Source organism: Ahaetulla prasina, chromosome 4 (genome assembly GCF_028640845.1).
Source record: "Ahaetulla prasina isolate Xishuangbanna chromosome 4, ASM2864084v1, whole genome shotgun sequence".
NCBI classification, from domain to species: domain Eukaryota; kingdom Metazoa; phylum Chordata; class Lepidosauria; order Squamata; family Colubridae; genus Ahaetulla; species Ahaetulla prasina.
The window spans coordinates 1,669,096-1,695,647 of record NC_080542.1 but is presented as its reverse complement, the minus strand read 5'-3'; the positions used below and the strand labels follow the sequence as shown (position 1 = coordinate 1,695,647).

Here is a 26,552-nt window from a genome sequence, read left to right as displayed (position 1 = left end):
CATCGCTGGAGGTTGTTAAGAAGAGACCGGACAGCCCCCTTGTCTGAAATGGAGGTTGGACTAGAAGACCTCCAAGGGTCCCTTCCCCCTCTATGCCGACTGAAGAGACGTACTGAGGCCGCAGGGCCGTCCGTCCTTCATTGATAATGGCAGCTTTCTGACCGCAGTTCGGGTGGAACAGGAGGCGTTCCGGTTCGGGCTCGTTGCCCCCGGCGTCGATGGCTCGCCGCCCCACATCGGGCGAGAGGGCCCTCATGATGGCGTTGTTGCGCCGAAGCCGGTCGCTGTGGTTGTGATTGTGCACGATGGTGACTTTGACGGCCATGCCGTAGAGATCCACCACCCCGTAGACCACCAAGGGAGTGAGGGTGGTCGCCACGCCTGGAAAGGGAAAGGAAGACATCAGGGTCACGCGGCTCCCCCAAAGCTTAAGTCCACTTCTCACTTTTGCGTCCTGACCGGCTTAGGAGGGAATTAATTGGTGGTGGTATTCTACAGGCAGTCCTTGACTTGTGACCTTCCTGCCATTTGCCCATTGTGGTCATAAAGTGAGTCACCCACACGACTGACCTGATTTCACCATCTTTTTTTCCCTTTATTATTATTATTATTTCTTTTATTCATTAAACATGAAAGTCAACTGTACGCTGATGATACTCAGCTGTACTTTTCCACCCCGGACCACCCCAACGAAGCTGTCCAAGTGCTGTCCCGGTGCCTGGAAGCCGTACGGGTCTGGATGGGGAGAAACAGACTCAAGCTCAATCCCTCCAAGACGGAGTGGCTGTGGATGCCGGCACCCCGGTACAGTTGGGGGCAAGTTAGTGGCCCCAAAGGAGGTGGTTTGCAACTTGGGCGTCCTCCTGGATGGACGGCTGTCCTTTGATGAACATCTGGCGGCCGTCTCCAGGAGGGCCTTTTACCAAGTTCGCTTGGTCCGCCAGTTGCGTCCCTTCCTTGACCGGGATGCCTTATGCACGGTCACTCACGCTCTGGTTACGTCTCGGTTGGATTATTGCAATGCTCTCTACATGGGGCTGCCCTTGAGGTGCACCCGGAGGCTACAGTTAGTCCAGAATGCGGCTGCGCGAATAGTAATGGGAGCCGCTCGTGGCTCCCATGTAACACCACTGCTCCGTAGTCTGCACTGGCTTCCTGTGGTCTTTCGGGTGCGCTTCAAGATTTTGGTTACCACCTTTAAAGCGCTCCATGGCTTGGGATCCGGGTACTTACGAGACCGCCTGCTGTTACCCTATGCCTCCCACCGACCCGTACACTCTCACAGAGAGGGTCTCCTCAGGGTGCCGTCCGCCAAACAGTGTCGGCTGGCGGCCCCCAGGGGCAGGGCCTTCTCTGTGGGAGCAGCGACGCTCTGGAATGAACTCCCCCCTGGCCTACGTCAAGTGCCTGATCTTCGGACCTTCCGTCGTGAGTTAAAAACATACTTATTTATTCAAGCGGGACTGGCATAATAGTTTGATTTTAAATTGGGGTTTTATTAATATTCTTAAATATTTTAAATTTAATTTTAATTATTAGCCGTTTTTGTAATTTTGATATGTTTTAATTTGTTTTAATTGTACATATTTTGTATTTTATCTCCGGCTGTACACCGCCCTGAGTCCTTTGGGAGAAGGGCGGTATAAAAATTCAATAAATAATAATAATAATAATAATAACTGAACATTCAAAAATGCATCACAAATACCACTGACTGGTACTAATGGTTGATATGGGTTGCTGCCAGTGTCCGAGGTATTAACACTATTATTATTGTTATTATTATACACTTTTATTCCTTAAACGTTAAATTTAATCAACTGAACATTCAAAAATGTATCACAAATATTATTGACTAGCACTGATGGTTGATATGTTATTATTACTATTATTATTATTATTATTTCTTTTATTCATTAAACATGAAAGTTAACTGAACATTTAAAAATGTAACAAATATTGACTGGTGCTGATGGTTGATACGGGTTATTATTATTATACACTTTTATTCATTAAAACATGAAATTCAGTCAACTGAACATTTAAAAATGTATCAGAAATATTGACGGGTGCTGGTGGTTGATACAAGTTGTTATTATTATTACTATTACTATTACTATTACTACTACTATTATTATTGTTGTTGTTGTTGCAATTTGCCATCCAATGACACCGGGCAGCTTACAGCATTAAAAACATTAAAGCATTAAGAAACATTAAAATCTACAATCGAAGTAACTCAGTGGATAAAATCATTAAGAAATAAAATTAACCCCAGATGGGAAAGGAAGAATCTTCTTCATTGCAGCCATTTGGCAGAACCCGGTCGTTAAGTCCAGGCAGTCCTCGACTTAAACGACCAAAATGGGAGCCCAAAATTTCAGTCGCCGAGCGAGACAGTTCAGTGAATTTTACGACCATTCTTGCCAGAGTTACTAAATAACAACCCGGTCGTTAAGCGAATTTGGCTCTGCCTGTGGGCCTGGCTCGCCGGAAGGTCACAAAAGGGATAATCACGTGACACCCCAATCTCCACGGGACACTGCGACCGTCATAAATCGGTTGCCAGGCGCCTGAATTTTGATCACTGAGACCGCTGGGACTCCCGCGACGGTTCTTAAGCGCGAAAAACGGTCCTAAGTTTGTTTTTTTCAGAGCCGTTCTAACTACGGTCACTAAATGAACCGTGTTAAATCGAGGTTCACCTGTAAATGCAGCCCTATTTAAGCCAATGTGTTCAACTCTGTTGAACAATTGTTCGCTCTGGGTGTTTTTTTTTAATTTTTTACCAAACACTGGAAGTAAACACAGATTCGGGGCCAAACCGTTGTGCGTTGTGGTCATAAGTCGAAGGACATCCCCCACTTTTCCCCCCTCTCTCCGCCCCGGTTTGGGGAAGGGAGGGGGTCTCCGGATCCCGAAAAGGCCTGCGTGGTTCCATCCACGAGACGATGGTGCCAGTGACCGGTTGCTACCGGTTCGGGCGAACTGGTGGCAGAGAATCAGCCCACCTTAAGTGAAACCCAGCCCTGGTTGGTGCCCACCTTGGTCGATGCCGTTGATGTAGAAGTGAAGAGCGTTGTTTGACTTCCGGGTCAGGCCGATGTGGTCGCCTTCCTGCAGGGGGGGGAAGACAGAAAGCAGGGTGGGAAGTTCCTGCGAGGGGAGGAGGGGGAGCCCCAGGTGGCGGGGTGGTGGAGGATGGAGGCGGGGACGCATTGCGGGCTCACCTGCAACTCATCCAAACTGAATTCGCAATATTCCCGCCGGGTGCCTTTCCCGTTGGTGAGAATCCCGCAGCCGCTCATCATGATGGTTCCTTCGTGAGTTGAGTGGAGCATGACAAGAAGAACTGAGTGGGGACAAGGGCCGGCTGATGTGACTCCCCTCCCCCGGGGTCCTCTCTCCCCCTCCACCCCGACGGAGACCCCCCCCTCCCGGCCCACCACCCACCGAAGGCGTCGGGGGGGAAATCCACCGTCCCACCCCCCTCGCCTCCCCCTCTCCCCCGCCCTGGATACGCACGAGTCGGGAAGTCACCTGAGCGCAGGTTCGTCATGGTGGCCGGGTACTCCAGGTTGTTGGGGTTGTGGGTGGTGACCCCGATTTCGATGGAGCCCGACCACTTATCCACCAGCTTGTCGATGCGGATCTGAGGGAGGAGACAAAGCGGCGCCTTGAACTCCCTGGCGCCTGCTTCGAAATCTCTTCTTGCCCTCGGTTTTTTTTTTTTCTTCTCAATCTGGGCGACGTTTAAGCGTCGGGGGCTACAACTCCCAGAACACCCTGTCCAGGCCTCGCTCAATTCGCTGATTCTATTCAGCGGAGTCCAGTTTGGTCTAGTGGTTAAGACAGCAGGCTGGAAAGCGGGAGATGGCGAGTTCTAGTCCTGCCTTAGGCATGAAAGCGGACTGGGTGACTTTGAGCCAATCGCCAGAAGACGGTGAGTTCTAGTTTCAGCTTAGAAAAGCCAGCTAGGTGACTTTGGGCAATCACCAGGAGACGGGGAATTCTAGTCCTGCCTCAGGCAGGAAAGCTGCTTGGGTGACTGTGAGCATCAGGAGATGACGAGTTCAGGCCAGCCTCCCTCTCTCAGCCCACCCCACCCCACCCCACAGGGTCGTTGTTGTGGGGAAAGGAGGAGGAGGAGGAAGATGTGTTGGACACGTTCGCAGCTTGGATTCGTTTGTAAAAGTAATAAAGGAATTGCTGGGGAGACCAAGAGGAAGCAGCGATCAAGAGAACGACCGATTCAGCAGCGCCTGTCCTCCACAGCGACGGGAGAAGATGGATAGGAAGGTCAGAGGGAACGGACTACAAATCCCAGATGCATCTTCCTTGCTGAGCCACCCCCCACATGTGCCCACTGAGAGCATTACGTCGTACTTGAGATGCCCCAAGCAGCACCTAAAATTTTCTATACAACCTACCGCAACGTTTCTCAACCTTTGTGGCTTTTTAAGACCTGTGGACTTCAACTCCCAGAATCCCCCAGCCAGCAGATCAGTTTCCCATTTAATGATCATGCCATCTAACCCACCTTTAAAAAAAAATAATAATTTGGCTTGTCTGGGGTTATTTTTTCCCCCCCTCGTTTTGTTGAAACCAAGATACATTACGTCTCCCGCATTCCCACTATCTATTAAGAAAATTACCCAATCAAAAAATACAAAATAGTTTGGCCACATTTATTTTTGCTCTGGGAGGTGAAGTCCACAAGTCTTAAGAGTCGCAAAGGTTGAGAAAAATGGCTCCCCAGGGGCTCCTGTTCTGGGCCGCTGGAGATTTGGGACCCCCAAACCCCCCCCCTTACCTCAAACATCTCGTTGTCGCGTAGCGGGCGGTTGGTCATGACCACGCCGTTGTTGAACTCGTCCAGCGGCCGGCGCCTCTCGGCCGTCTTGTTGTTGTTGCTAAGCTTGATGAGGGTACCGCACTTCTCGTGGAAGAGTAAGGCGTCGTTGGAGGTCATGGGGGGCGCTCCGCTGGGGGGAGAGTCCGAGGGGGGGCTGCCCAGGTTGACGTTTAACAGGCTCCCGTTGTAGGCCGACAGGATGGCGTTGCTCACTACCTCCGACAGCTCCATGCTGGAGAAGCCTAGGAGGGACGGGGTGATGGTATGAGTGTCAACGGGCCAATTATCAGGAGACGGTGAGTTCTAGTCCCGCCTTAGGCACGAAAGCCTGCTGGGTGACTTTGGGCCAATCACCAGGAGACGGTGAGTTCTAGTCCCACTTTAGGCATGAAAGCCAGCTGGGTGACTTTGGGCCAATCACTAGGAGACGGTGAGTTCTAGTCTCACCTTAGGCATGAAAGCCAGTTGGGTGACTTTGGGCCAATCACCAGGAGACGGTGAGTCCTAGTCCCGCCTTAGGCATGAAAGCCAGCTGAGTGACTTTGGGCCAATCACTAGGAGACGGTGAGTTCTAGTCTCACCTTAGGCATGAAAGCCAGTTGGGTGACTTTGGGCCAATCACCAGGAGACTGGGAGTTCTAGTCCTGCCTTAGGCATGAAAGCCAGCTGGATGACTTTGGGCCAATCACCAGGAGACGGTGAGTCCTAGTCCCGCCTTAGGCATGAAAGCCAGTTGGGTGACTTTGGGCCAATCACCAGGAGACGGTGAGTCCTAGTCCCGCCTTAGGCATGAAAGCCAGTTGGGTGACTTTGGGCCAATCACCAGGAGACTGGGAGTTCTAGTCCTGCCTTAGGCATGAAAGCCAGCTGGATGACTTTGGGCCAATCACCAGGAGACGGTGAGTTCTAGTCCCACTTTAGGCATGAAAGCCAGCTGGGTGACTTTGGGCCAATCACCAGGAGATGGTGAGTTTTAGTCCCGCCTTAGGCGTGAAAACCAGCTGGGTGACTTTGGGCCAATCACCAGGAGACGGTGAGTTTTAGTCCCGCCTTAGGCAGGAAAACCAGCTGGGTGACTTTGGGCCAATCACCAGGAGACGGTGAGTTCTAGTCCCGCCTTAGGCACGAAAACCATCTGGGTGACTTTGGGCCAATCACCAGGAGACGGTGAGTTCTAGTCCCGCCTTAGGCATGAAAGCCAGCTGGGTGACTTTGGGCCAATGGGTGACAGATATCTAGGTAATGTTGGGCTCTCAGTCCAACCGACCTCACAGGGTTGTTGTTAAGGCGGGGAAGGAACAGGGAGGAGCACTAGATAGATTCGCTATTTTGAGTTAGAATAGAAGAACAGCGTTGGAAGGGACCTTGGAGGTCTTCTAGTCCAACCCTCTGCTCAATCAGGAGATCCTATACTATTTCAGACAAGTGACTGGCTAGTCTCTTTTAAAGAACCTCCAGTGTTGGAGCATTCACGACTTCTGGAGGCAAGTTGTTCCACCGATTAATTGTTCTAACTGTCAGGAAATTTCTCCTTAGTTCTTGATTTCAGTTATTTATATGAATAAAGGCAGGAGAGAGAAAAATGTAAACATGATGACAAAAATCAGTCTTTAAGATCATAAGGGAAGCGGGCTGGTGAAACCTTCAAATTATTATTATATTTTTCCCCCCTTATTTCAAGTGACTCACCGTTCTCTGATTCCAGGCTGCTGGGAAATTTATCCGGCCGCGTCTGGTTGCAAGGTGCTTCCAGGGCTAGAAAGAAGAGGAAGAGGAGGAAGAGAAGAAGAAGAGGAAGGAAAGGCTGTCAGCGGAGTTTCTGAGAGCAGCCACAGGCCGTGTTGGCTGGGAACAAGCCAAGAATCATGGCTTACGGTCCTGAAGGGGCAGCTAAGAACAGAGGTTGGGTGCCAGGAGAGCAAGCTTGTGGTCCAGCATGGCTTGTGCCCGCTGGCCATGGTCAGTTCCTACCCTTAAAATGTAAACTATGCCCTTCAGACTCTTCTCCACTCTCGTTTCCCAACACCTGATACAGGCAGTCCTCGACTTCCGACCGCAACTGAGCCCAACATCCCTGTTTCTAAGTGAGACAGCTGTTAAGTGAGCTTTTGCCGCATCTTACAAAACCTTTCTTGTTAAGCGAATCCGGCTTCCCCATTTGAGTTTGTTGCCCAGAAGGATCACGTGACTCCCCGGGACACTGCGGCCGTCGTAAATACGAGTCATATAACTGTGGGGAACGCTACAAGGGTCGTTAAGTGTGAAAAACAGACATAAGTCTGTTAAATTTTAAAAAAAAAAAGGTAATTTTTTCCAGTACTGTTGTAACTTCGGTCGCTAAACGGTTGTAAGTCGACGGCTGCCTGTGTTTAGAGAGGCAACAAAGCGGCGGAGAGTCATATTCACTCCACAAAGAAACACAATTACCTCACAGCTTAATCAGCGCCATTTTTTCTCCACGTCGGCAGAGAGAAAAAAAAAACAAACCAGCTTGAACTTCAAAACAAAGTCCTTTTTTTGTTTTCTGTAATATAAACAAGCTATTAATTTCCTCTCAAAAGAAAAATAATGAAAAAATTATCCACCTAATAAAATCTTCTTCAGCCAATCAGCCAGTCAGTCCAGCACAAAAGATCGATCTCTTCAATTAAAATTCTTCTCATTAACAAATTCAGTCTTTGATATTCCTTAGCCTCAGCATTTAACACAGAACACGATAATTATAATAAGGAAAGCAAAAGACAGCAGTTTATTCCAAACTCCTTGTGTCTGCCAGTTCGGTCATCCCACGCAGTAAAAACTCCTTAATTCAAGCAGTTTCAGATGACCTACCAGTTTTAAATTCAGTCTGCTGGGCTATTAACACTTCCACTTCATCTTAATATTGAAATACCAGAATCAGATTGGAATGTGAATTGGAAGAGTAGAATTATGAGAACTTTATCTATAAGGATTAAAGAGCACAATTATAAAGTTGTTTGGAAATGGTATTTGACTCCAGTTAGATTGTCACAAATGGATAAAAACTAGTAAAAATGTTGGAGATGTGAGTTGGAATTGGGGACTTATGAACATATGTGGTATAATTGTGATAAGGTTAAAAAGTTTTGGCAACAATTGGAGAAAATGATATTTGAAATGATGGGGAAAGTAATAACATTGAGAGTGGAAACTATATTATTGTTGGTAATTAAGGAAATAGAATTAACAAAATATGAAAAGAATTGATTAGAATTATGAGAACTTTATCTATAAGGATTAAAGAGCACAATTATAAAGTTGTTTGGAAATGGTATTTGACTCCAGTAAGATTGTCACAAATGGATAAAAACTAGTAAAAATGTTGGAGATGTGAGATGGAATTGGGGACTTATGAACATATGTGGTATAATTGTGATAAGGTTAAAAGTTTTGGCAACAATTGGAGAAAATGATATTTGAAATGATGGGGAAAGTAATAACATTGAGAGTGGAAACTATATTATTGTTGGTAATTAAGGAAATAGAATTAACAAAATATGAAAAGAATTGATTAGAATTATGATTATAATAGGTAGAATTATAATAGCTAGATATTGGAAACTAGATGTGATTTTTAGAATAGAATAACAGCGTTGGAAGGACCTTGGAGGTCTTCTAGTCCAACCTCTGCTCAATCAGGAGATCCTATACTATTTCAGACAAGTGACTGGCTAGTCTCTTTTAAAGAACCTCCAGTGTTGGAGCATTCACGACTTCTGGAGGCAAGTTGTTCCACCGATTAATTGTTCTAACTGTCAGGAAATTTCTCCTTAGTTCTTGATTTCAGTTATTTATATGAATAAAGGCAGGAGAGAAAAAAACAAACCAGCTTGAACTTCAAAACAAAGTCCTTTTTTTGTTTTCTGTAATATAAACAAGCTATTAATTTCCTCTCAAAAGAAAAATAATGAAAAAATTATCCACCTAATAAAATCTTCTTCAGCCAATCAGCCAGTCAGTCCAGCACAAAAGATCGATCTCTTCAATTAAAATTCTTCTCATTAACAAATTCAGTCTTTGATATTCCTTAGCCTCAGCATTTAACACAGAACACGATAATTATGATAAGGAAAGCAAAAGACAGCAGTTTATTCCAAACTCCTTGTGTCTGCCAGTTCGGTCATCCCACGCAGTAAAAACTCCTTAATTCAAGCAGTTTCAGATGACCTACCAGTTTTAAATTCAGTCTGCTGGGCTATTAACACTTCCACTTCATCTTAATATTGAAATACCAGAATCAGATTGGAATGTGAATTGGAAGAGTAGAATTATGAGAACTTTATCTATAAGGATTAAAGAGCACAATTATAAAGTTGTTTGGAAATGGTATTTGACTCCAGTAAGATTGTCACAAATGGATAAAATGGATAAAAAAACTAGTAAAAAATGTTGGAGATGTGAGTTGGAATTGGGGACTTATGAACATATGTGGTATAATTGTGATAAGGTTAAAAAGTTTTGGCAACAATTGGAGAAAATGATATTTGAAATGATGGGGAAAGTAATAACATTGAGAGTGGAAACTATATTATTGTTGGTAATTAAGGAAATAGAATTAACAAAATATGAAAAAGAATTGATTAGAATTATGATTATAATAGGTAGAATTATAATAGCTAGATATTGGAAACTAGATGTGATTTTTAGAATAGAAGAGTGGAATTCTGAAATGTGGAAATTAGCTTTAAATGATAAAATGACATGTGATATTAAAATTAGAAGTGGTGTGTATAAAGAAGATATTTTCTGGAAGACTTGGAAACCATTTGTGGACTTTGCGCTTGGAACATTGGACGCTTCAGTACCTGTACCTCGAGAACGTGGATTTTGGCAATCATGAGGATATATCCGAAGACCCAAATCTTCCTTTTATGTATAGCACAAGGGTGTAATAATGTATTTTCTTTTTATTTGTTTGTTGCAAAAAAAAATAATAATAAAAAATTAAAAAAAAAAAAACAAAAAAAAACAAAGCGGCGGAGAGGCGGGTAGCCGTAGTGCATGAATCGCCCCGCACATCTGTCCAGTGACAGCTGCCCGAAGTGGTCTCCTTGCCAAACCAGGGCAGCAAAATCCACACCTTCACTTCAGAGGTGGAATTTTGCCGGTTCGCGCCGGTTCAGGCGAACCGGCAGCGGCAATCGTGGGTGGGCCTGTCCACCCGCCTTGGCTGCAAGTCATGCTATTTAGGCATGTCTTCGAAGCCGGCCGTACGCGTGGACAGCGCGCGCAAACCACCGTTATAGAAATTGGCGCAAACCACTGGCATAGAAATTTTTTAAATAAATTTTTAGCAGTTTTAATATTTTGATTTAATTTGGGGTTTTTATGTTCTTAATAGTTTTAATCTGGCCTGTTGTTTAATAAGATTTTTATAATTGTTTTTACTATGTACATTGTATTATTTTTTATTATGGCTGTGAAACCGCCCTGAGTCCTTCGGGAGAAGGACGGAATAAAAATCTAAACTAAACTAAACTAAACTGGTAAAGATAAGTGAAACCCACTCCTGATTCATGGAGTGAATCAATTAAAATAGAGCTGGATGGGACCTTTGAGGACTTCTAGTCCAGCCCCCGGCTCAAGGAGACCCTATAGCGTTTCCTGCCTCCAACCTTGGCAACTTTAAGCCTGGCGGACTTCAACTCCCAGAATCCTGGCTGGGGAATTCTGGGAGTTGAAGTCCTCCAGGCTTAAAGTTGCCAAGGTTGGAGACCCCAGAACTAGAGGACCTCCAGGATCCGTTCCAACTCTGTTATTCTATTCTCTTCTTCAACGCTCTGCCCCAGCATTTATCCGCTTTTTTGGGGGGTACCTTCATCGTGGGAAGCTCCCTCTTCCGCTTCCTCGGCGTTTCTGGGCACCACGGTGATCTGGGTACACTTGCCGTAGAGGTCGACCACAGCCCAGACGCGGGGCGGGATGCCAGTGGCCGCCACGCCGCAGTCCTGGCCGTTGACCCAGAGGCGCAGCTCCCCGTTGGCCGTCCGCTGGATGCCGACCCGGTCGCCTTCGCCCAGCTGATCCAGGTCCTGCCCGTACTCTTCCAGAATGGAGCGCCCATCGCGCAGGACGGAGCAGCCGGATATGATCCAGGAGCCCCCCTTGAGGCCGGTGGCGCTGCTGGGGAAGTCCAGGTGGTTGGGGTCTAGGGCGGTCACCCCGATCTCCAAGGAGCCGCTCCAGGAGTTGACCTGCGGGTGGACAAGAAGGAAAAGACAATTTAAGAGTGGGGGGTGATAGGTGTTTGGGGGGGTTGTCAACATTTCTGAAAGTCTAATTCTGAGTGTGGGGGGGAGGTCTCAGAAAGCCAGGCTGGGTCCTGGAAGTGTTTTCTGAGTGGGAGGGGGCATCCCTGGTGGTCTCTTTCTTTGGGGTCTATCGCCCCCATTTTGCACCCACCCCCCCGGAGAGAGGCAGTGGGGGAAGTGGTTGAGAGAAAGGGAGGGAGGGGTCCGCTCTGCACCTCCAGCTCTCTCCCCTGCCCACCCTGAGGCTCTGCCGAGGGGTAGAGGGAGGGCAGCTGCCCGGCTCCATCCCCCAAGACCGCCCTGTTGCCTCCTCTCAAGCCCCCTCCCACATGACCCACCAGGCTCTGCCCCCTACCGAGGGGAGGGGGCAGCTGCCCACTTCCATCCCCAACAACCTGTTGGCTGGTCCTTCATTTGGGGAGCCCCTGCCCTCCTCCTGCAGCCCCCTCCCCTGCGCCCCCCACCACTCGTTTGGGACTCCCCCGCCCCTGATCTGATCCTCTGGCCCCTCCCCATGACCCTTGAGGGTCTTCCCCCACATAGCATCTTCCTCCCCAAGACCACCTCCCATTGCCTTGGCCTTCTTTGGGGGACCCCTTCCTTCCTGGCTCTCTTCCTGCAGCCCCCTCCCCTGAAACCGAGGCTCTGCCCCCTGAGAAAGGGGAGGAAGAGGAGGACAGCTGCCCAGCTCCATCCGCAAGACAACTCCCCCTTCTTCTTCTTCTGGAGACCCCTCCCCTGCCCCTCCTCAGCACCATTGCCTCAGCCTTCCTGTGGCCGCTGTTCCTCTGGCCCCTTCCTCTGAGACCCCCCCCCCAGGGTCTCTCCTCCCGCCACACAGAGGAAGGGGCAGCCACCTACCTCCATTGCCTGCAGCCCCCTCTCCTGTGACTCCCCCTCAAGGCTCTATCCCCCCTCCCACAGCACATCTCCCCATCCCCAAGACCCCTGCAATTCCTTCTCCCTTGACCCCTCCTCCCTGGGACCCCGAGGCTTCCACCCTCCCACAGCTGCCTCTGTGTCACCAAGATCCCTCCCAAATTGCTCCCAGCCTTCCTTTGTGGACCCTCACCTGTCCTGCCCCTCCTGGGACCCCAAGTTTTCCCCTCCCACAGCGCATGTCCATCCCCAACACCCCTCCCTCAACTGCCTGGGTCTTACTTCATCAGGGACCCTCCTCCCTGAGACCCCGAGGCTTCCCCCACAGTGCATCTCTATCCCCAAGACCCTTCCCCAAATCGCTTCAAGCCTTCATTTCTGGACCCTCCTGTCCTCTCCCTCCCTGGGACCCCAAGCTTTCCCCTCCCACAGCGCATGTCCATCCCCAACACCCCTACTTCATCAGGGACCCTTCCTCCCGTCCCCTCCCTCTTGCAGCCCCGCTCCTCCTGCACCCCTTCCCTGGGACCCCGAGGCTTCCTCCCCCACAATGCGTCTCTTCATCCCCAAGACCCTCCCAAATTGCTCCCAGACTTCATTTGTGGACCCTCCCTGTCCCGTCCCCTCCTGCAGCCCCTCCCTGGGACCCCAAAGCTCTCCTCCCACAGCGCATGCCCACCCCCAACATCCCTCCCTCAATTGCCTGGGCCTTACTTCATCAGGGACCCTCCTCCTGCAGCCCCTCCCCGGGACCCTGAGGCTTTTCCCCCAGCCTCCCACAGCGCATCTCTTCATCCCCAAGACCCCTCCCAAATTGTTCCTACCCTTCATTTGTAGACCCTCACCTGTCCCCTCCTGCAGCCCCCTTCCCTGGGACCCCCCTCCCACAGCGCATCTCCATCCCCAACACCTCAACTGCCTGGGTCTTACTTCATCAGAGGACCCTCCTCCTGCAGCCCCTCCCTGGGACCCTGAGGCTTCCCCGCCTCCCACAGCGTCTCTTCATCCCCAAGACCCCTCCCAAATTGTTCCCAGCCTTCATTTGTGGACCCTCCCTGTCCTGCCCTCCCTGGGAGCCTTCCTCCCTCAACTGCCTGGGCTTTACTTCATCAGGGACCCTCCCTCCCTGGGACCCCCAGGTCCTCCCCTCCCACAGCGCTCGCCCATCCCCAGGAGACCCCTCCCTCCTCTGTCCCCTCCCTCCTGCAGCCCCTCCCTGGGACCCTGAGGCTTTTCCTCCCACAGGGCGCCTCTCCATCCCCAAGACCCCTCCCAAATTGTTCCCAGCCTTCATTTGTGGACCCTCCCTGTCCTGCCCCCCTCCCTGGGAGCCTTCCCTCCCTCAACTGCCTGGGCTTTACTTCATCAGGGACCCTCCTCCCTGGGACCCCCAGGTCCTCCCCTCCCACAGCGCTCGCCCATCCCCAGGAGACCCCTCCTCTCCCCCACCCAATTGCCGGGGCCTGCCCTGCGCTGACCTTGCGGTCGATGCGGACGGTGAAGAGGGCTCCGGGGGCGAGGGGCTCCCTGCTCAGCACCAGCCCGTGGTTGAACTCCTGGCCGGGCTGCGAGCGAGCCGCGCTCCGCCCGCCCCGCGACACCGTCACCAGCCGGCCCGTCCGCGGGTGCAGCAGCGGCAGCGGAGAGCCGCCCCCGCCGCCCGCCGCCGCCCCCCCGCCGCCGCCGCCGCCGCCCAGCATCCCGCCCCGACCAGGCCCCCGCAGCAGCAGGGCGCCCGGCCGCGCTTTACGGCAGAGGGGCATGGCGCCGCCGCCCCGCTTGGCGGCAGGAGGGCGCCCGGCCGCGCTCGACGGCCGCGCTTGACGACCCGCCGGCTCTGCCCTAGCAACGGCGCCGCGCTCGACGGCCGCGCTTGACGACCCGCCGGCTCTGCCCTAGCAACGGCGCCGCGCTCGACGGCCGCGCTTGACGACCCGCCGGCTCTGCCCTAGCAACGGCGCCGCGCTTGACGGCCGCGCTTGGCGACCAGCCCTCCCTGCCTGACAACGGGGTTTCTGTTGAGGCCCGTCTTTCACGATCGGACCGCGCTTGACGGCCGCGCTTGACGACCCGCCGACTCTGCCCTAGCAACGGCGCCGCGCTCGACGGCCGCGCTTGGCGACTGGCCCTCCCTGCCTGACAACGGGGTTTCTGTTGATGCCCGTGTTTCACGACCGGACCGCGCTTGACGGACGCGCTTGACGACCGGCCCTCCCTGCCTAGCAACGGAGCTTCTTTCGACGGCCGTTTCACGACCGGCCCGCGCTTGACGGCCGCGCTTGACGACCGGCTTCCCTTGCTTAGCAACGTAGCCGCGCTTGACGACCGGCCTTCTCTGCCTAGCGATATCTTCGCGCTCGGCGGCCGCCTTGTTAGTTACGGCGCCGCGCTCGACGGCCGTCCTTGACAACAGGCCCGGCTGAGCTTAGCAACGGCGTCGCGCTTGACGGCCGAGGGGGTTTGCGACCCTTTTGTCGCCGTTTGGGCTTCCCTCAGAGGAGTCTTACGGGGTTTATGGCCGCCCCGTGGGGTGCAACAGGGAGAGCCGTTCCCGCCTGGCGCTTCTCCCACCCCCCCACCCACCCGCGCGTGAACCATGGGCTTTGTAGTGGCTTCTCTGGGTCCAAGCGGACCCGATCTGAAGTGGCTTTGAGTCGTGTTTAACCGGGCAAATATGGCGCTGAAACCTCTTTTCTCCCCTCCCCCAACTCTTTTTAAACAAGAAAGTCCAAAAAGCTCAAAGGGAGACCCGGGGAAGGGGTGGGGGGGGGCTTCTTCCTTTTTCCCCCCCCCCTTCCAATCAGGCGCTCCGTTAGCCACCTATGGCCTCAGAGGCGATGGCGGCGCCCACCGGCAGGGGGCGCTGAGGAGGCGCTGCGGCCTTTTTCGCCTGTAGTTTTTTTTTGCCCCCCTCAGGCGCGCTCTGACGTCATCAGGGCGCGCGGGCGACGCCAGAGGAGGCGGAAGAGCGGCGAAAGAGATGCTGGAGACGCTGCTGTCCGGGGCCGCCGAGGGGCTGATCCTCATCCAGGGTGAGGGGCTGGGAAGGGCCCTGCTGGGCCTCCCCGGCTGCTGCGGAGGGCTGCCCCCTTTACGGAGTGGAGGGAGGCTTGCCTTGGCCGAAATACGAGCGGGGATTGCTACTGGTGTCTAGCTTGGAGCTTGTGGGATCTCCTGGTGGCCTCCCATCCCCTTCGGGGGATCTCCTGGCGGCCTATCAATGCGGGGGAATCTCCTGGTGGCCTCCCATCCCCTTCTGGGAATCTCCTGGCGGCCTATCAATGCGGGGGAATCTCCTGGTGGCCTCCCATCCCTCCTGTGAAAGACCTGGTGGTCTTATCGCGTGCAGAGGCTCCCCTGATGGGCTTCCATCCCTTTCAGGGGATCTCCTGGTGTTCTATTTATTTATTTATTTATTTTATTAGATTTTTATACCGCCCTTCTCCCGAAGGACTCAGGGCGGTGTACAGCCAGATAATAAAAAACCCACAATATACACATTAAAACAGAAACTTAAAACCAAGCATATTACAAAGATGGCCGAAATTTAAAAATTTAAAACCCTAAAATAATAACCCCAATTAAAATTTAATAAAACTTTTAAGCCAGTCCCGCTTGAATAAATAAATGCGTTTTCAGCTCAGGGCGAAAAGTCCGAAGATCAGGCAATTGGCGTAAACCGGGGGGGGGGGGGAAGTTCGTTCCAAAGCGTAGGAGCCCCCACAGAGAAGGACCTTCCCCTGGGGGCCGCCAGCCGACATTGTTTGGCGGACGGCACCCTGAGAAGGCCCTCTCTGTGTGAGCGTACGGGTCGGTGGGAGGCATAAGGTAACAGCAGGCGGTCCCGTAAGTACCCAGGCCCTAAGCCATGGAGCGCTTTAAAGGTGGTAACCAAGATCTTAAAGTGCACTCGAAAGGCCACAGGTAGCCAGTGCAGTCTGCGCAGTAATGGTATTACATGGGAGCAACGAGTGGCTCCCTCTATCACCCGCGCAGCTGCATTCTGGACTAACTGAAGCCTCCGGGTGCACTTCAAGGGCAGCCCCATGTAGAGAGCATTGCAATAATCCAAACGAGAAGTGACAAGAGCGTGAGTGACCGTGCATAAGGCATCCCGGTCAAGGAAGGGGCGCAACTGGCGAACCAAGCGTACTTGGTGAAAGACCCTCCTGGAGATGGCCGCCACATGATCGTCAAACGACAGCCGCCCATCCAGGAGGACACCCAAGTTGCGTACCCCTTCCATTGGGGCCACTAACTCGCCCCCAACAGTCAGCCGCGGTTGCAGCTGACTACTGGGGTACCGGCATCCACAGCCACTCCGTCTTGGAGGGATTGAGCATGCAGGGGATCACCTGGTGGCCACTCGTCCCTTCAGAGATCTGGCCGATCGCCTGAAGAGAATCTCCTGATGGCCTCCCATCCCATACAGGGGATCTCTTGATGGTCTATTGCATGTGGGGGATCACCCGGTGGCCTCCCATCCCCCCCCCACATTGTATCCTATAGTGGCCTATCACATGCAGGGCTTCTACTGGTGGCCTCCCATCCCCCCTGCAGGGGATCTCCTAGTGGCCTTGCATCCTCTGCAGAGTTTCTTTCCCCTCCCCCCCCCCACACCCCCAGGAATGCCAGCTGAGGAAGGCAGAGAGTGTCCAGGAGGAAGCAGCTGCTCGTGAGGGGTCAAGAGAGAAGCTATGGCTGACCAGTCAGTTTCCCTGGTCGGTCGGTCGGTCTGTCGCAAAGTTTTATGCCACCCATCTCCCTCACTCTGAGCAGCTGGCAGGTTGTAAAACAAGTAAAAGAAAATAGTTAAAAGGTGAAAAGGACACAGAATTAAAATATTATTAAGAACGATAGTCAAACCGAACTAAGGGACTGAATCCAAACGACTCCCCTTCGCTTTTTCCCTCTGGCAGATGCAGTTGCTTGCGAAGGCCGCTCCCTGCTGAAGAGCTTCATCACAGCTGCCGCCCAGCGGTGAGTGGGAGACTCCCGGAGGCTTTGAATTTATCGCGGTATCAAATTTATAGGCCCCCCTGTGGCTGGGCAAAACCGACCTCGAATGCTTGATGCCAGCCCACAGATGGGCTGCTCCCCTAGCTGAGAGTCCCCCTGTCCAAGGAAGGCGCAGGCGCCTTCTCCAGCACCCCAGCTCAAACGAGTGGATGTTCTTCCTGTCTTGCTTCTTAAGGTCCAATGTTCACAACCTACATCTGGGGGACATAGGAAGTTTTGTCCCCCATTGGCTGCACCTTATTGTACAGATATACGAATTAAAATGCACAGAAGCCTATCCTACCATAATGGCTTTCTCTGGTGAATTCCCCCCCACCCTATCCCGCATGACTTGGTCAAACTAAGTGAGACACAAGCTTTGTGATTTTGCTTGTGAAGGGACATGTTGTCATGCCCTCCTTGGAGCCTGAATCTTCGGAGGAAGAGGAGATCAAGGGGGCAGCTTCCTTGGCTTGGGAGGAAAATGGGGAGGAGCAGGCCGAGTCAGGATTGGGACAGCTTGTAGGCAGGGAGGAAGTGGGGCGGGATTACCAAGAGAGGTTAAACAAGTGAACATGAGAGACAGAGCAGAATGCAGTATTGCAGGCTAACTCACTGCTCACTGCCAGGAATTTGATCCTGACCAGCTCAAAGTTGACTCAGCCTTCTATCCTTCCTTCCGAGGTCGGTAAAATGAGGACCCAGATTGTTGGGGGAAAGAGGCTGACCCTGTAAACCAGTTAGAGGGCTGTAAACTACTGTGAAGCGTTATATAAGTTATATAAGGGCTATCTTGCTTTTCTTCTCTAGGGCAGAGTATATCCATGTTCTCAGCTTTGATCTCCCAGAATTGGAATTCAAGGCTGGGCTGAGCACTGAAGTGACCGCCCGGTAAATCCTAAATTTCTATTTTGTGTGTGTATGTTTGTGTGTATGTGCGTGCGTGAAATTTGAAGGCAGGGAACTGCCCTGTGACCAATCCAAAATTTAGGCCAACACTGTACACATTTGGCTGCAGCTGTTGGGAAAAGACTTCTGGCTCTCATGGATGTGAGCTGTGCTTCCCTCCACTCAGCTTTCTGGATTTGTGTGAGTCGCTTACTTTGTAGTTCAGTGTGTGGCGCACAACCAGCAGGCTATACAATAGTCCTCAACTTCCACTCATTTAACATTGATGATGTTCTCTAGCTGGGTCATGAAACGTCTGCAAGAAAACAACCCAGCTCAGAGAGCACCAAGGACCCCCCCAGTTCAACCCCGAGCGACAAATATTCTCCTTTATTGGTTGCAACCATTTCTTTAGCGACAGTTCAAAGTTAAAACAGCACTTATGACCAGTTTTTCACACTTGCGACCGTTTTAGCATCCTAATCAGAAATGGGCCAGCCACTGGCTTGTTTTTATGACGGTCACAGCGTCCCTAGGCTCAAGTGATCCTCTTTTGCAACTTTCTGACGAGAATCGAAGTGGATGGGGAGTCCCGATCCACTTAACAACTGCATTCCCAACTTAAAAAGCGCCATGATTCACTTAACGTGGCCAGAAAGCGTGTAAAATGGGGCAAAACCTCACTTCACGAATGTCTCAGTTGGCAGCAGAAATTTTGGGCTCAATTGAGGACTTATCTGTAACTCGCTTCCTTCCAGGATATCGTTTCATGATGCTTTTCCAGATCCCCTGTGCTGGTGCGGGAGGGGCAACGGCCTGATCCTGGGAGAATTCTCCGCTTCGGAATTAGCATCCCGCCTGGCCACAACCTCACAGGGATCTACCACGATCGTGCTGGATTCCCTCAGCTGGCTGCTACTCCGCCTTCCCTTTCCCTCCGTCTGCCAAGTGCTGGCACAGCTGCCCAGGACAGCGAATGCTGCTGGTGAGCAGAGAGGAGGGGGGGGGCATTGGGAGGGGGAGAGGGGTGCAGATTGAGCTGCGGTGGTGCAGTGGTTAGAGTGGAGTACTGCAGGCTACTCCTGCTGACTGCAAATTTGGCAAGTTCGAATCTCACCAGGCTCCAGGTTGACTCAGCCTTCCGTCCTTCCGAGGTCAGTAAAATGAGGACCCAAAATTGTTAGGGGCAATATGCCGACCCTGTAAACCGCTAAGAGAGGGCTGTAAGCACTATAAAACGGGATATAAGTGCTATTGCTAGGTAGGTAGGTAACTAAGTAAGTAGATAGATATAGATACATATGTGATAGATACATAGGTAGAAAAAAGAGATAAAAATATACATAGATACATAGATCTATGATAGATAGATAGATAGATAGATAGATAGTAGCAGGTAGGTAGAAAGAAAAAGAAAAGGAAGGAAGGAAGGAAAGAAGGAAGGAAGGAAAGAAAAAAGGAAAAGAAAGAAAGAAAAAGAAAGGTAGGTAGGTAAATACATAGAGAGAAGTAGATATAGATTTATATAGATACATAGATCTAAGATAGATAGATAGATAGATAGATAGATAGATAGATAGATAGATACTGATAGATCGATCAGTCAATTGATTGATTGATAGCTAGAGTTTACTCCACAAGGAAACTCAGTTTTTGGACTTCACCCGCATCAGGATTCAATCGCTACCCAGTTCTGTTCCTCTCTTCTCAGGGAATCTCATCAAGGTCTGAGGGAATCCTGATGTTGGTTGAAGGGATGAGCAGCGTTGGGGTTCCCTCAAAATCTCCTTTTCTCCGCAGGGCTGAAAATTGTCCGGACCGTGGTGCTCATCCACGGGGATTTGCACCTGCCTGCCCAGCTGAACGTGCTGAAGATGTTGGCCCGCCTGGTGGTGACCCTGCAGCCGGGACCGGGGAGCGGTCGAGGTGGGGATGGGACCCCTCAAACCGCTATCGTCGTCCGTAGAGAGAGGGGGAAGAGGCTTCTGCAGAAGGTGAGGAAGGCCAGAGAGGGCTTCCTTTGACTCACGGCTACAAAAGCTCAGCTCTGGGGGTCCCTCTGCAGGGAACTGTCTTTTCATCCGGCGTTAAATGAGGATGTATGTGGAAGAAATGGAATTTCACCTAGCACCCTGTTTTTTACTTCCTGGCTGATAGATGTTAGGTAGGTAGGTAGGTAGCTAGGGAGGAAGGAAGGAAGGGAGGGAGGAAGGAAGGGAGGGAGGAGAGGTAGATATACATAGATACATAGATTTATCATCGACGATAGATCCTGAGATTAATTGCTTAAGGCCATTAATTGCTTGAGATGCCATATCATAAAAAAATAAAAATAAAATGCAATCTGGGCATTTGGGAAGGCGCTCGAGGCAAGCCCTCCTTGAACGGAGGCTGAATGGCGGTTCGTTCACAATTTAATTGTTAAATTTATTTGCCCCCCCCCTTTGCTTGGAAACACCTCAGTTGTAACCATGAGGACTAGCATTCCAGTTTGCCACCCCGCCCCCTGACAAGATGGCTGCCATGCTGGCTGAGGAATTCTGGGAGTTGAAGTCCACAGGTCTCAAAAGCTCCCAGGGTTGGATACCCCCACCTCCCCCACCCCCGCCTAAAAGAGTTCTTTAAACGGAAATACAGGTAGTCCTCAAGTTACAACAGTTCATTTAGTGACCGTTCAAACTTACAACGGCACTGAAAAAAGTGAATTACGGCCATTTTTTCCACACTCGGTCATGTGGTCGACACTCGGACGCTTGGCAACCGGTTCACGTTTATGACGGTCGCAAGTGTTCACGCGCTCCTGAAGAACTGCAGGGATTCACTTAGCGACTGCCAAATGGATCCCAATTCACTTAAGAACTGTCTCACTTAACTGACGGAAATGTTGGGCTCCGCTGTGGTCGTACGTCGAGGACTACCTGCGAGTCGAAAGAGCTGTGCTTGCCAAGGAAAGCCGAGGCAGGTTCTTCGTATCCCCTCTAACCCCCCCCTCCCTCATTCTGCCCTACCCTCCCCAGACAGAACTCTTCAGCATCCTCCCGGGCTTTGGGTTCAAATTCCTCCACGAGCTGCCCCCGAAAGGCGTTTCCAGAGAGGAGGAGGCAGAGGAAGGCCGGGACAACGCAGCGGTACGTACCTCGGGCTTGTGACAGATGAATTGGGAGGAGGGTTTGGGTTTGGGGAGGGGGGGTTCAGGTGGGCTCTTTGTCTGGAAGAAAGAAATCCAGGAAAGGTGGGGGGGGGCAGGTTGCTTGAGAACCCGAGCTGATATTTTAGAAATCATGCAATATAAGCAGATTAAAATTTTAGAAGCAATGCAATATGGTCGACTTAACAGCCACAGTATGGGACCAGAATTTGGCCCCGATTCTGCCGGGCCCCCAAAGTTTGTCCTCATGGCTGTGAGGAATGCTTTGACGGTCGTAAGTGCAAGGAGTGGTCACAAGTCCCCTTTTTAAGGTGCCCTTGTAACCTGTAAGGAATCATTGTAAGATGAGGATTGCTTATAAATGAACACTTTAATGAGTTCCTGTCTCTGTTTGGACAGGACCGGCGAGTAATCCATCTCTTGACATATCCAAGGGACCCTGGAGGTCTTCTAGTTCAATCCCTAGGCCCCAAGTCAGGAGATTTTACACCGTCTCTGACAAATGGCTGTCCAAACTTTGCTTGAAATCTTCCATTTATGGAGCACCCACAACTCCCGGAGGGAAGTTCTTCCAGTGCTTCCATGCTCTCACAGCCAGGAAATTTCTCCTCATTTCACATTTGGACCCCAAAATCTATCCACCTGTTGGTTGTTGTCCTACCCTTGAGACCTTTGGAGAATGACTCCATCTGGTCTTCCCTGGGATCGCCCTTCAATCGTCCCTCTTCCTTCTCTTCTTTAGAGTAAATCAGGGTTTTCCAGAGTTAGCTACTTTAAAATGGGTGGACTTCAACTCCCAGAATTCCCTGGCACTAACGTGCTCCTTTTGATATGTACACCCCTTGTGGCCTGCTTACTCTCTTATAATCCCTTCCTCTGCAATCTCCCGGCTTTAAAGGGACAGGAGAAAAAAGAAAAGGAAAAAAAACCAGGCATGGCTGACTGGGGAATTCTGGGAGTTGAAGCCCATCCATCTTAAAAGTTGCCAGGTTTGAAAAAAAAAACTGGGCTAAACTAAACCTACCAAGTTGGCTGCTTCAGCACTGGGAGATCTTTTTCCCCCCCTTTTCCTTTGATCCGTGAACGCCGTTGATCTCGGAGATCTTTCCAGGTTGATCCAGCGGCCCATCTGACCTTCAACCTGCGTCTCACGGAGGCCGAGCGCCAAGCCAGGGAGTCGGTGCCTCTCCCGTACCACTTCAGCGAAGAAAAGTAAGGACTTTGGTCTCTTTGGGGTTTCCTCTCACCTATTTCATTTATCCACCGATTAAATTTATATGCTGCCCAACTCGCTCCACAAAACGGCTCCGGGTAGCTTAGGGTCTTTGGCAAGGAGAGAAGCTCCTGTTGAGAGACAGAAGAAATCCAGAAACGTGAAGTCTTAAGAGGGGAAAACTCAGTTAAATGGAGGCCATTTAGCAAGCTTGAGGGTGGAATGAATGTTTTTAAGGAACGTTATATTAAAAAAACCGTACTATAATTCAGTTGACACATTGCATAAGGGCCTAGTGGGGAAGGCAGTAGGTTAGAAATCAGGAGAAGGTGAGTTCTAGTTCCACCTTAGGCTTGAAGGCTGGGTGCCTTTGGGCCAATCACCAGGAGACTGGGAGTTCTAGTCCTGCCTTTAGCATAAAAGCCGGCTGGGTGACTTTGATCCCATCACCAGGGGGCAGTGAGTCTCAGTCCCACTTTAGAATAGAATAGAATAGAATAGAATAGAATTTTTTATTGGCCAAGTGTGATTGGACACACAAGGAATTTGTCTTGGTGCAGATGCTCTCAGTGAACATAAAAGAAAAGATACATTCATCAAAGTACAACATTTACAACACAATTGATGATCAATATATCAATATAAATCATAAGGATTGCCAGCAACAAGTTATAGTCATACTATATATACATACATACTTTAGGCATGAAAGCCAGCTGAGTGACTTTGGGCTAGTCCCTCTCTCAGCCCAACCTGTGGGAAAAAGAGGAGGAAGGTATATTGGATACGTTTCCACCTGAAGCTATTTGTAAAACGAATGAAGGCGGGATGTAAATAAAAAATAAAGGAACTTCGTATACCTCTGTGGGGTTCTGTTGAACGCATCTTGGTTCCTTGCTCGGATAATGAGATAAGACAGCCCATCAATTTCATAAATAAGTAGAATAGCAGACCTGGAAGAAACCTTGAAGGTCATCTAGTCCAACCCCCTGCTCAAGCAGGAGGCACCGAGTGCTGAAAAGGGAGCGCTTTGTGTGTGCGCATCAGGGCCACGGCCAGGAACAGGAGCTGCCCAGGGGGCATGTGCTTAGTGGATATGGTGCTTCCGGTTTCCGGCACGTGCATGGGAGCCAGCCAGCGAGTCTTGCGGTTACTGCCGCGCATGCCAATCAGCTGGCCGGAGCGCATGCTTGTGTGGGAAAACAGAAGACCAGCTCTTCCTGTTTCGGGCACTTACCGCACGTACAAAGGCCAGCCGATCGCGGCAGAAACCCGGGAGAGGAGCGGGTGACGCCACATGTGCCAGGAGACATGGTTCCACATGCCACTTCGGGCACGCGTGACATAGGTTCACCATCACGGCCCTATAACATCTCAGACAAATGGCTGCTTCTTAAGAACCTCAAGATTAGATAGATAGATAGATAGATAGATAGATAGATAGATAGATAGATGACAGATGATAAAAATAAATAGAGATTGAGATGATAGCTAGCTAGCTAGCTAGATAAGATAAAGATAGATAGATGACAGATGATAAAAATAAATAGAGATTGAGATGATAGCTAGCTAGCTAGATAAGATAGATGATAAAGATAGGTAGGTAGGTAGGTAGATAGATAGATAGATAGATAGATAGATAGATAGATAAAGATAGAGATGATAGATAGGTAAGATAGATGATATAGATAGATAAGATAGATAGGATAAATGAGAGAGAGAGAGAGAGAGATGATAGCTAGCTAGCTAGATAAGATAGATGATATAAGATAGATAGATCGATAAAGATAGATAGATGATAGATCGATAAGATAGATGAGATTGATAATATAGATAAACATAATAGAGATAGAAATAGATGATAGAGATAGATGATATAGATGATATATATACATACATACTTTAGGCATGAAAGCCAGCTGAGTGACTTTGGGCTAGTCCCTCTCTCAGCCCAACCTGTGGGAAAAAGAGGAGGAAGGTATATTGGATACGTTTCCACCTGAAGCTATTTGTAAAACGAATGAAGGCGGGATGTAAATAAAAAATAAAGGAACTTCGTACCTCTGTGTGGTTCTGTCGAACGCATCTTGGTTCCTCGCTCGGATAATGAGATAAGACAGCACATCAATTTCATAAATAAGTAGAATAGCAGAGCTGGAAGAAACCTTGAAGGTCATCTACTCCAACCCCCTACTCAAGCAGGAGGCACCGAGTGCTGAAAAGGGAGCGCTTTGTGTGTGCGCATCAGGGCCACGGCCAGGAACAGGAGCTGCCCAGGGGGCATGTGCTTAGTGGATATGGTGCTTCCGGTTTCCGGCATGTGCATGGGAGCCAGCCAGCGAGTCTTGCGGTTACTGCCGCGCATGCCAATCAGCTGGCCGGAGCGCATGCTTGTGTGGGAAAACAGAAGACCAGCTCTTCCTGTTTCGGGCACTTACCGCACGTACAAAGGCCAGCCGATCGCGGCAGAAACCCGGAAGAGGAGCGGGTGACACCACATGTGCCAGGAGACATGGTTCCACATGCCACTTCGGGCACGCGTGACATAGGTTCACCATCACAGCCCTATAATATCTCAGACAAATGGCTGCTTCTTAAGAACCTCAAGATTAGATAGATAGATAGATAGATAGATAGATAGATAGATAGATAGATAGATAGATAGATAGATAGATAGATAGATGACAGATGATAAAAGATAAATAGAGATTGAGATGATAGCTAGCTAGCTAGCTAGATAAGATAAAGATAGATAGATGACAGATGATATAGATAGAGATTGAGATGATAGCTAGCTAGCTAGATAAGATAGATGATAAAGATAGGTAGGTAGATAGATAGATAGATAGATAGATAGATAGATAGATAGATAAAGATAGAGATAGATAGGTAAGATAGATGATATAGATAGATAAGATAGATAGGATAAATGAGAGAGAGAGAGAGATGATAGCTAGCTAGCTAGATAAGATAGATGATATAAGATAGATAGATAAAGATAGATGATAGATCGATAAGATAGATGAGACTGATAATAGAGATAAACATAATAGAGATAGAAATAGATGATAGAGATAGATGATAGATATAGATAGATAAATAAGATAGATGATAAAGGTAGATAGATAGAGATGATAGATAATAAAGATAGATAAGATAGGTAAGATAGATGATAAAGATAGATATAGATAAATAGGATAGATGATAAAGATAGATAGAGATTGTAGAGATTATAGATAGATAAGATAGATAGATAGATAGATATAGACAGACAGACATAGATTATAGATACCATAGATATGACAGAGAATGTATATAGATAAGAGAGACAGACGTACCTAGATGATAGATAGAAAGAGACAGACAGACACATAGATGATAGAGGGAGGGAGGGAGGGGTTAGCTAGACAGACCATAGAATCAAAGGATTGGAAGGGACCCTGGAGGTCGTCTAGTCCCAACTCCCTGCTCAAGCAGGAGACCTTATACCGGAAGCATTTCAGACAAATGGCTGTCCAAGCTCTTCATGAAAACCTCCAGTGATGGAACACCCACAACTTCTAGAGGATGGATGGATGGATAGAGATGTGTGAAAGAGAGAGATGATAGACAGACAGACAAATATTTTTTCCTCTCTGCTTTTTTCCTCCCTCCCTCCCTCCCTCCCTCCCTCCCTCCCTCCCAGGAAGTCCTCTCTGCTACAGACATCAACCGAGGAAGGGAAAATCTACTATGAACCGGACGCTGCCGATGACTTTGACGAGGAAGATCCCGATGACGACTTGGACGTGTGAAGGAGAATCGGGGGAGCCGGCTGTTTTTTTTTTTTCAGATCTGGATCTTTTTCCAGATCCTTTCACGTCTTCCTGGAGACCTGCTTTTCTTGGCAACTTGGGAACCAGTCAGCCTTTGGGAATGGTCTGGCGGGGCAAATCGGAACCCGGGGCCATCCGAAGAAGGGAAACAGTCCAGATTTGCTGCTTCATTCGTCCGGGAAAGGACAGGAGTGAAAAAAAAAAAAGTGACTTTCAGGAAATCGATTTGGATCCCAGATGCTGACGGTGGAGGAGTGATTTGGTAACTCCCATCCTTTTGAGGAAGGAGAGGTTCACAGGCAGGCAGACAATAAACTATCTGAATGCTGACTGGACTGGCTCCATGCGACTCTTTATGCAATGGAATAGAATCACAGAGCTGGAAGGGACCTTGGAGGTCTTCTAGTCCAGCCCCCTGCTCAAGCAGGAGAACCTATACTGTTTTAGACAAACGGCTGGCCAGTCTCTTCTTAAAAACCTCAAG

General features: G+C 49.8%; 2 protein-coding genes across 6 annotated transcripts in view; one reads left to right on the top strand and one right to left on the bottom strand.

Annotated features, from left to right (window-relative positions):
• Nucleotides 1-13,788, bottom strand: part of NEURL4 (neuralized E3 ubiquitin protein ligase 4) — a 56,391-nt gene extending 42,603 nt beyond the window's left edge. For 2 of the 5 annotated variants that reach the window (XM_058181773.1, XM_058181776.1), the window contains exons 1-8: nt 13,485-13,788; nt 10,692-11,070; nt 6,545-6,610; nt 4,814-5,097; nt 3,526-3,652; nt 3,231-3,352; nt 3,045-3,117; nt 114-381 (exon numbers count right to left, since the gene is read on the bottom strand). In XM_058181773.1, the coding sequence (XP_058037756.1) occupies nt 114-381; nt 3,045-3,117; nt 3,231-3,352; nt 3,526-3,652; nt 4,814-5,097; nt 6,545-6,610; nt 10,692-11,070; nt 13,485-13,769 (1,604 nt within the window). In that variant the 5' untranslated portion in view covers nt 13,770-13,788. The remainder of the gene's footprint in view (nt 1-113; nt 382-3,044; nt 3,118-3,230; nt 3,353-3,525; nt 3,653-4,813; nt 5,098-6,544; nt 6,611-10,691; nt 11,071-13,484) is intronic. The other 3 variants (XM_058181777.1, XM_058181774.1, XM_058181778.1) reach the window with 3 other exon arrangements.
• A 956-nt stretch (nt 13,789-14,744) lies between these two features.
• Nucleotides 14,745-26,398, top strand: ELP5 (elongator acetyltransferase complex subunit 5). Its single transcript, XM_058181779.1, has 8 exons — nt 14,745-15,038; nt 16,926-16,986; nt 17,815-17,895; nt 18,651-18,877; nt 19,693-19,886; nt 20,910-21,020; nt 22,152-22,252; nt 25,939-26,398. Exons 1-8 carry the CDS (start codon nt 14,987-14,989, stop codon nt 26,045-26,047), a joined length of 936 nt encoding a protein of 311 aa, XP_058037762.1. The 5' UTR covers nt 14,745-14,986; the 3' UTR covers nt 26,048-26,398.
• The last annotated feature ends 154 nt before the right edge of the window (nt 26,399-26,552 follow it).

Excerpts from the sequence above, each read along its gene's own strand:
- ELP5 (XM_058181779.1), top strand. The coding sequence starts at position 14,987 with ATGCTGGAGACGCTGCTGTCCGGGGCCGCCGAGGGGCTGATCCTCATC. Across the intron at positions 15,039-16,925 it reads GGGGCTGATCCTCATCCAGG|ATGCAGTTGCTTGCGAAGGC; the intron begins GTGAGGGGCTGG and ends TCCCTCTGGCAG. Across the intron at positions 22,253-25,938 it reads TACCACTTCAGCGAAGAAAA|GAAGTCCTCTCTGCTACAGA; the intron begins GTAAGGACTTTG and ends CCTCCCTCCCAG.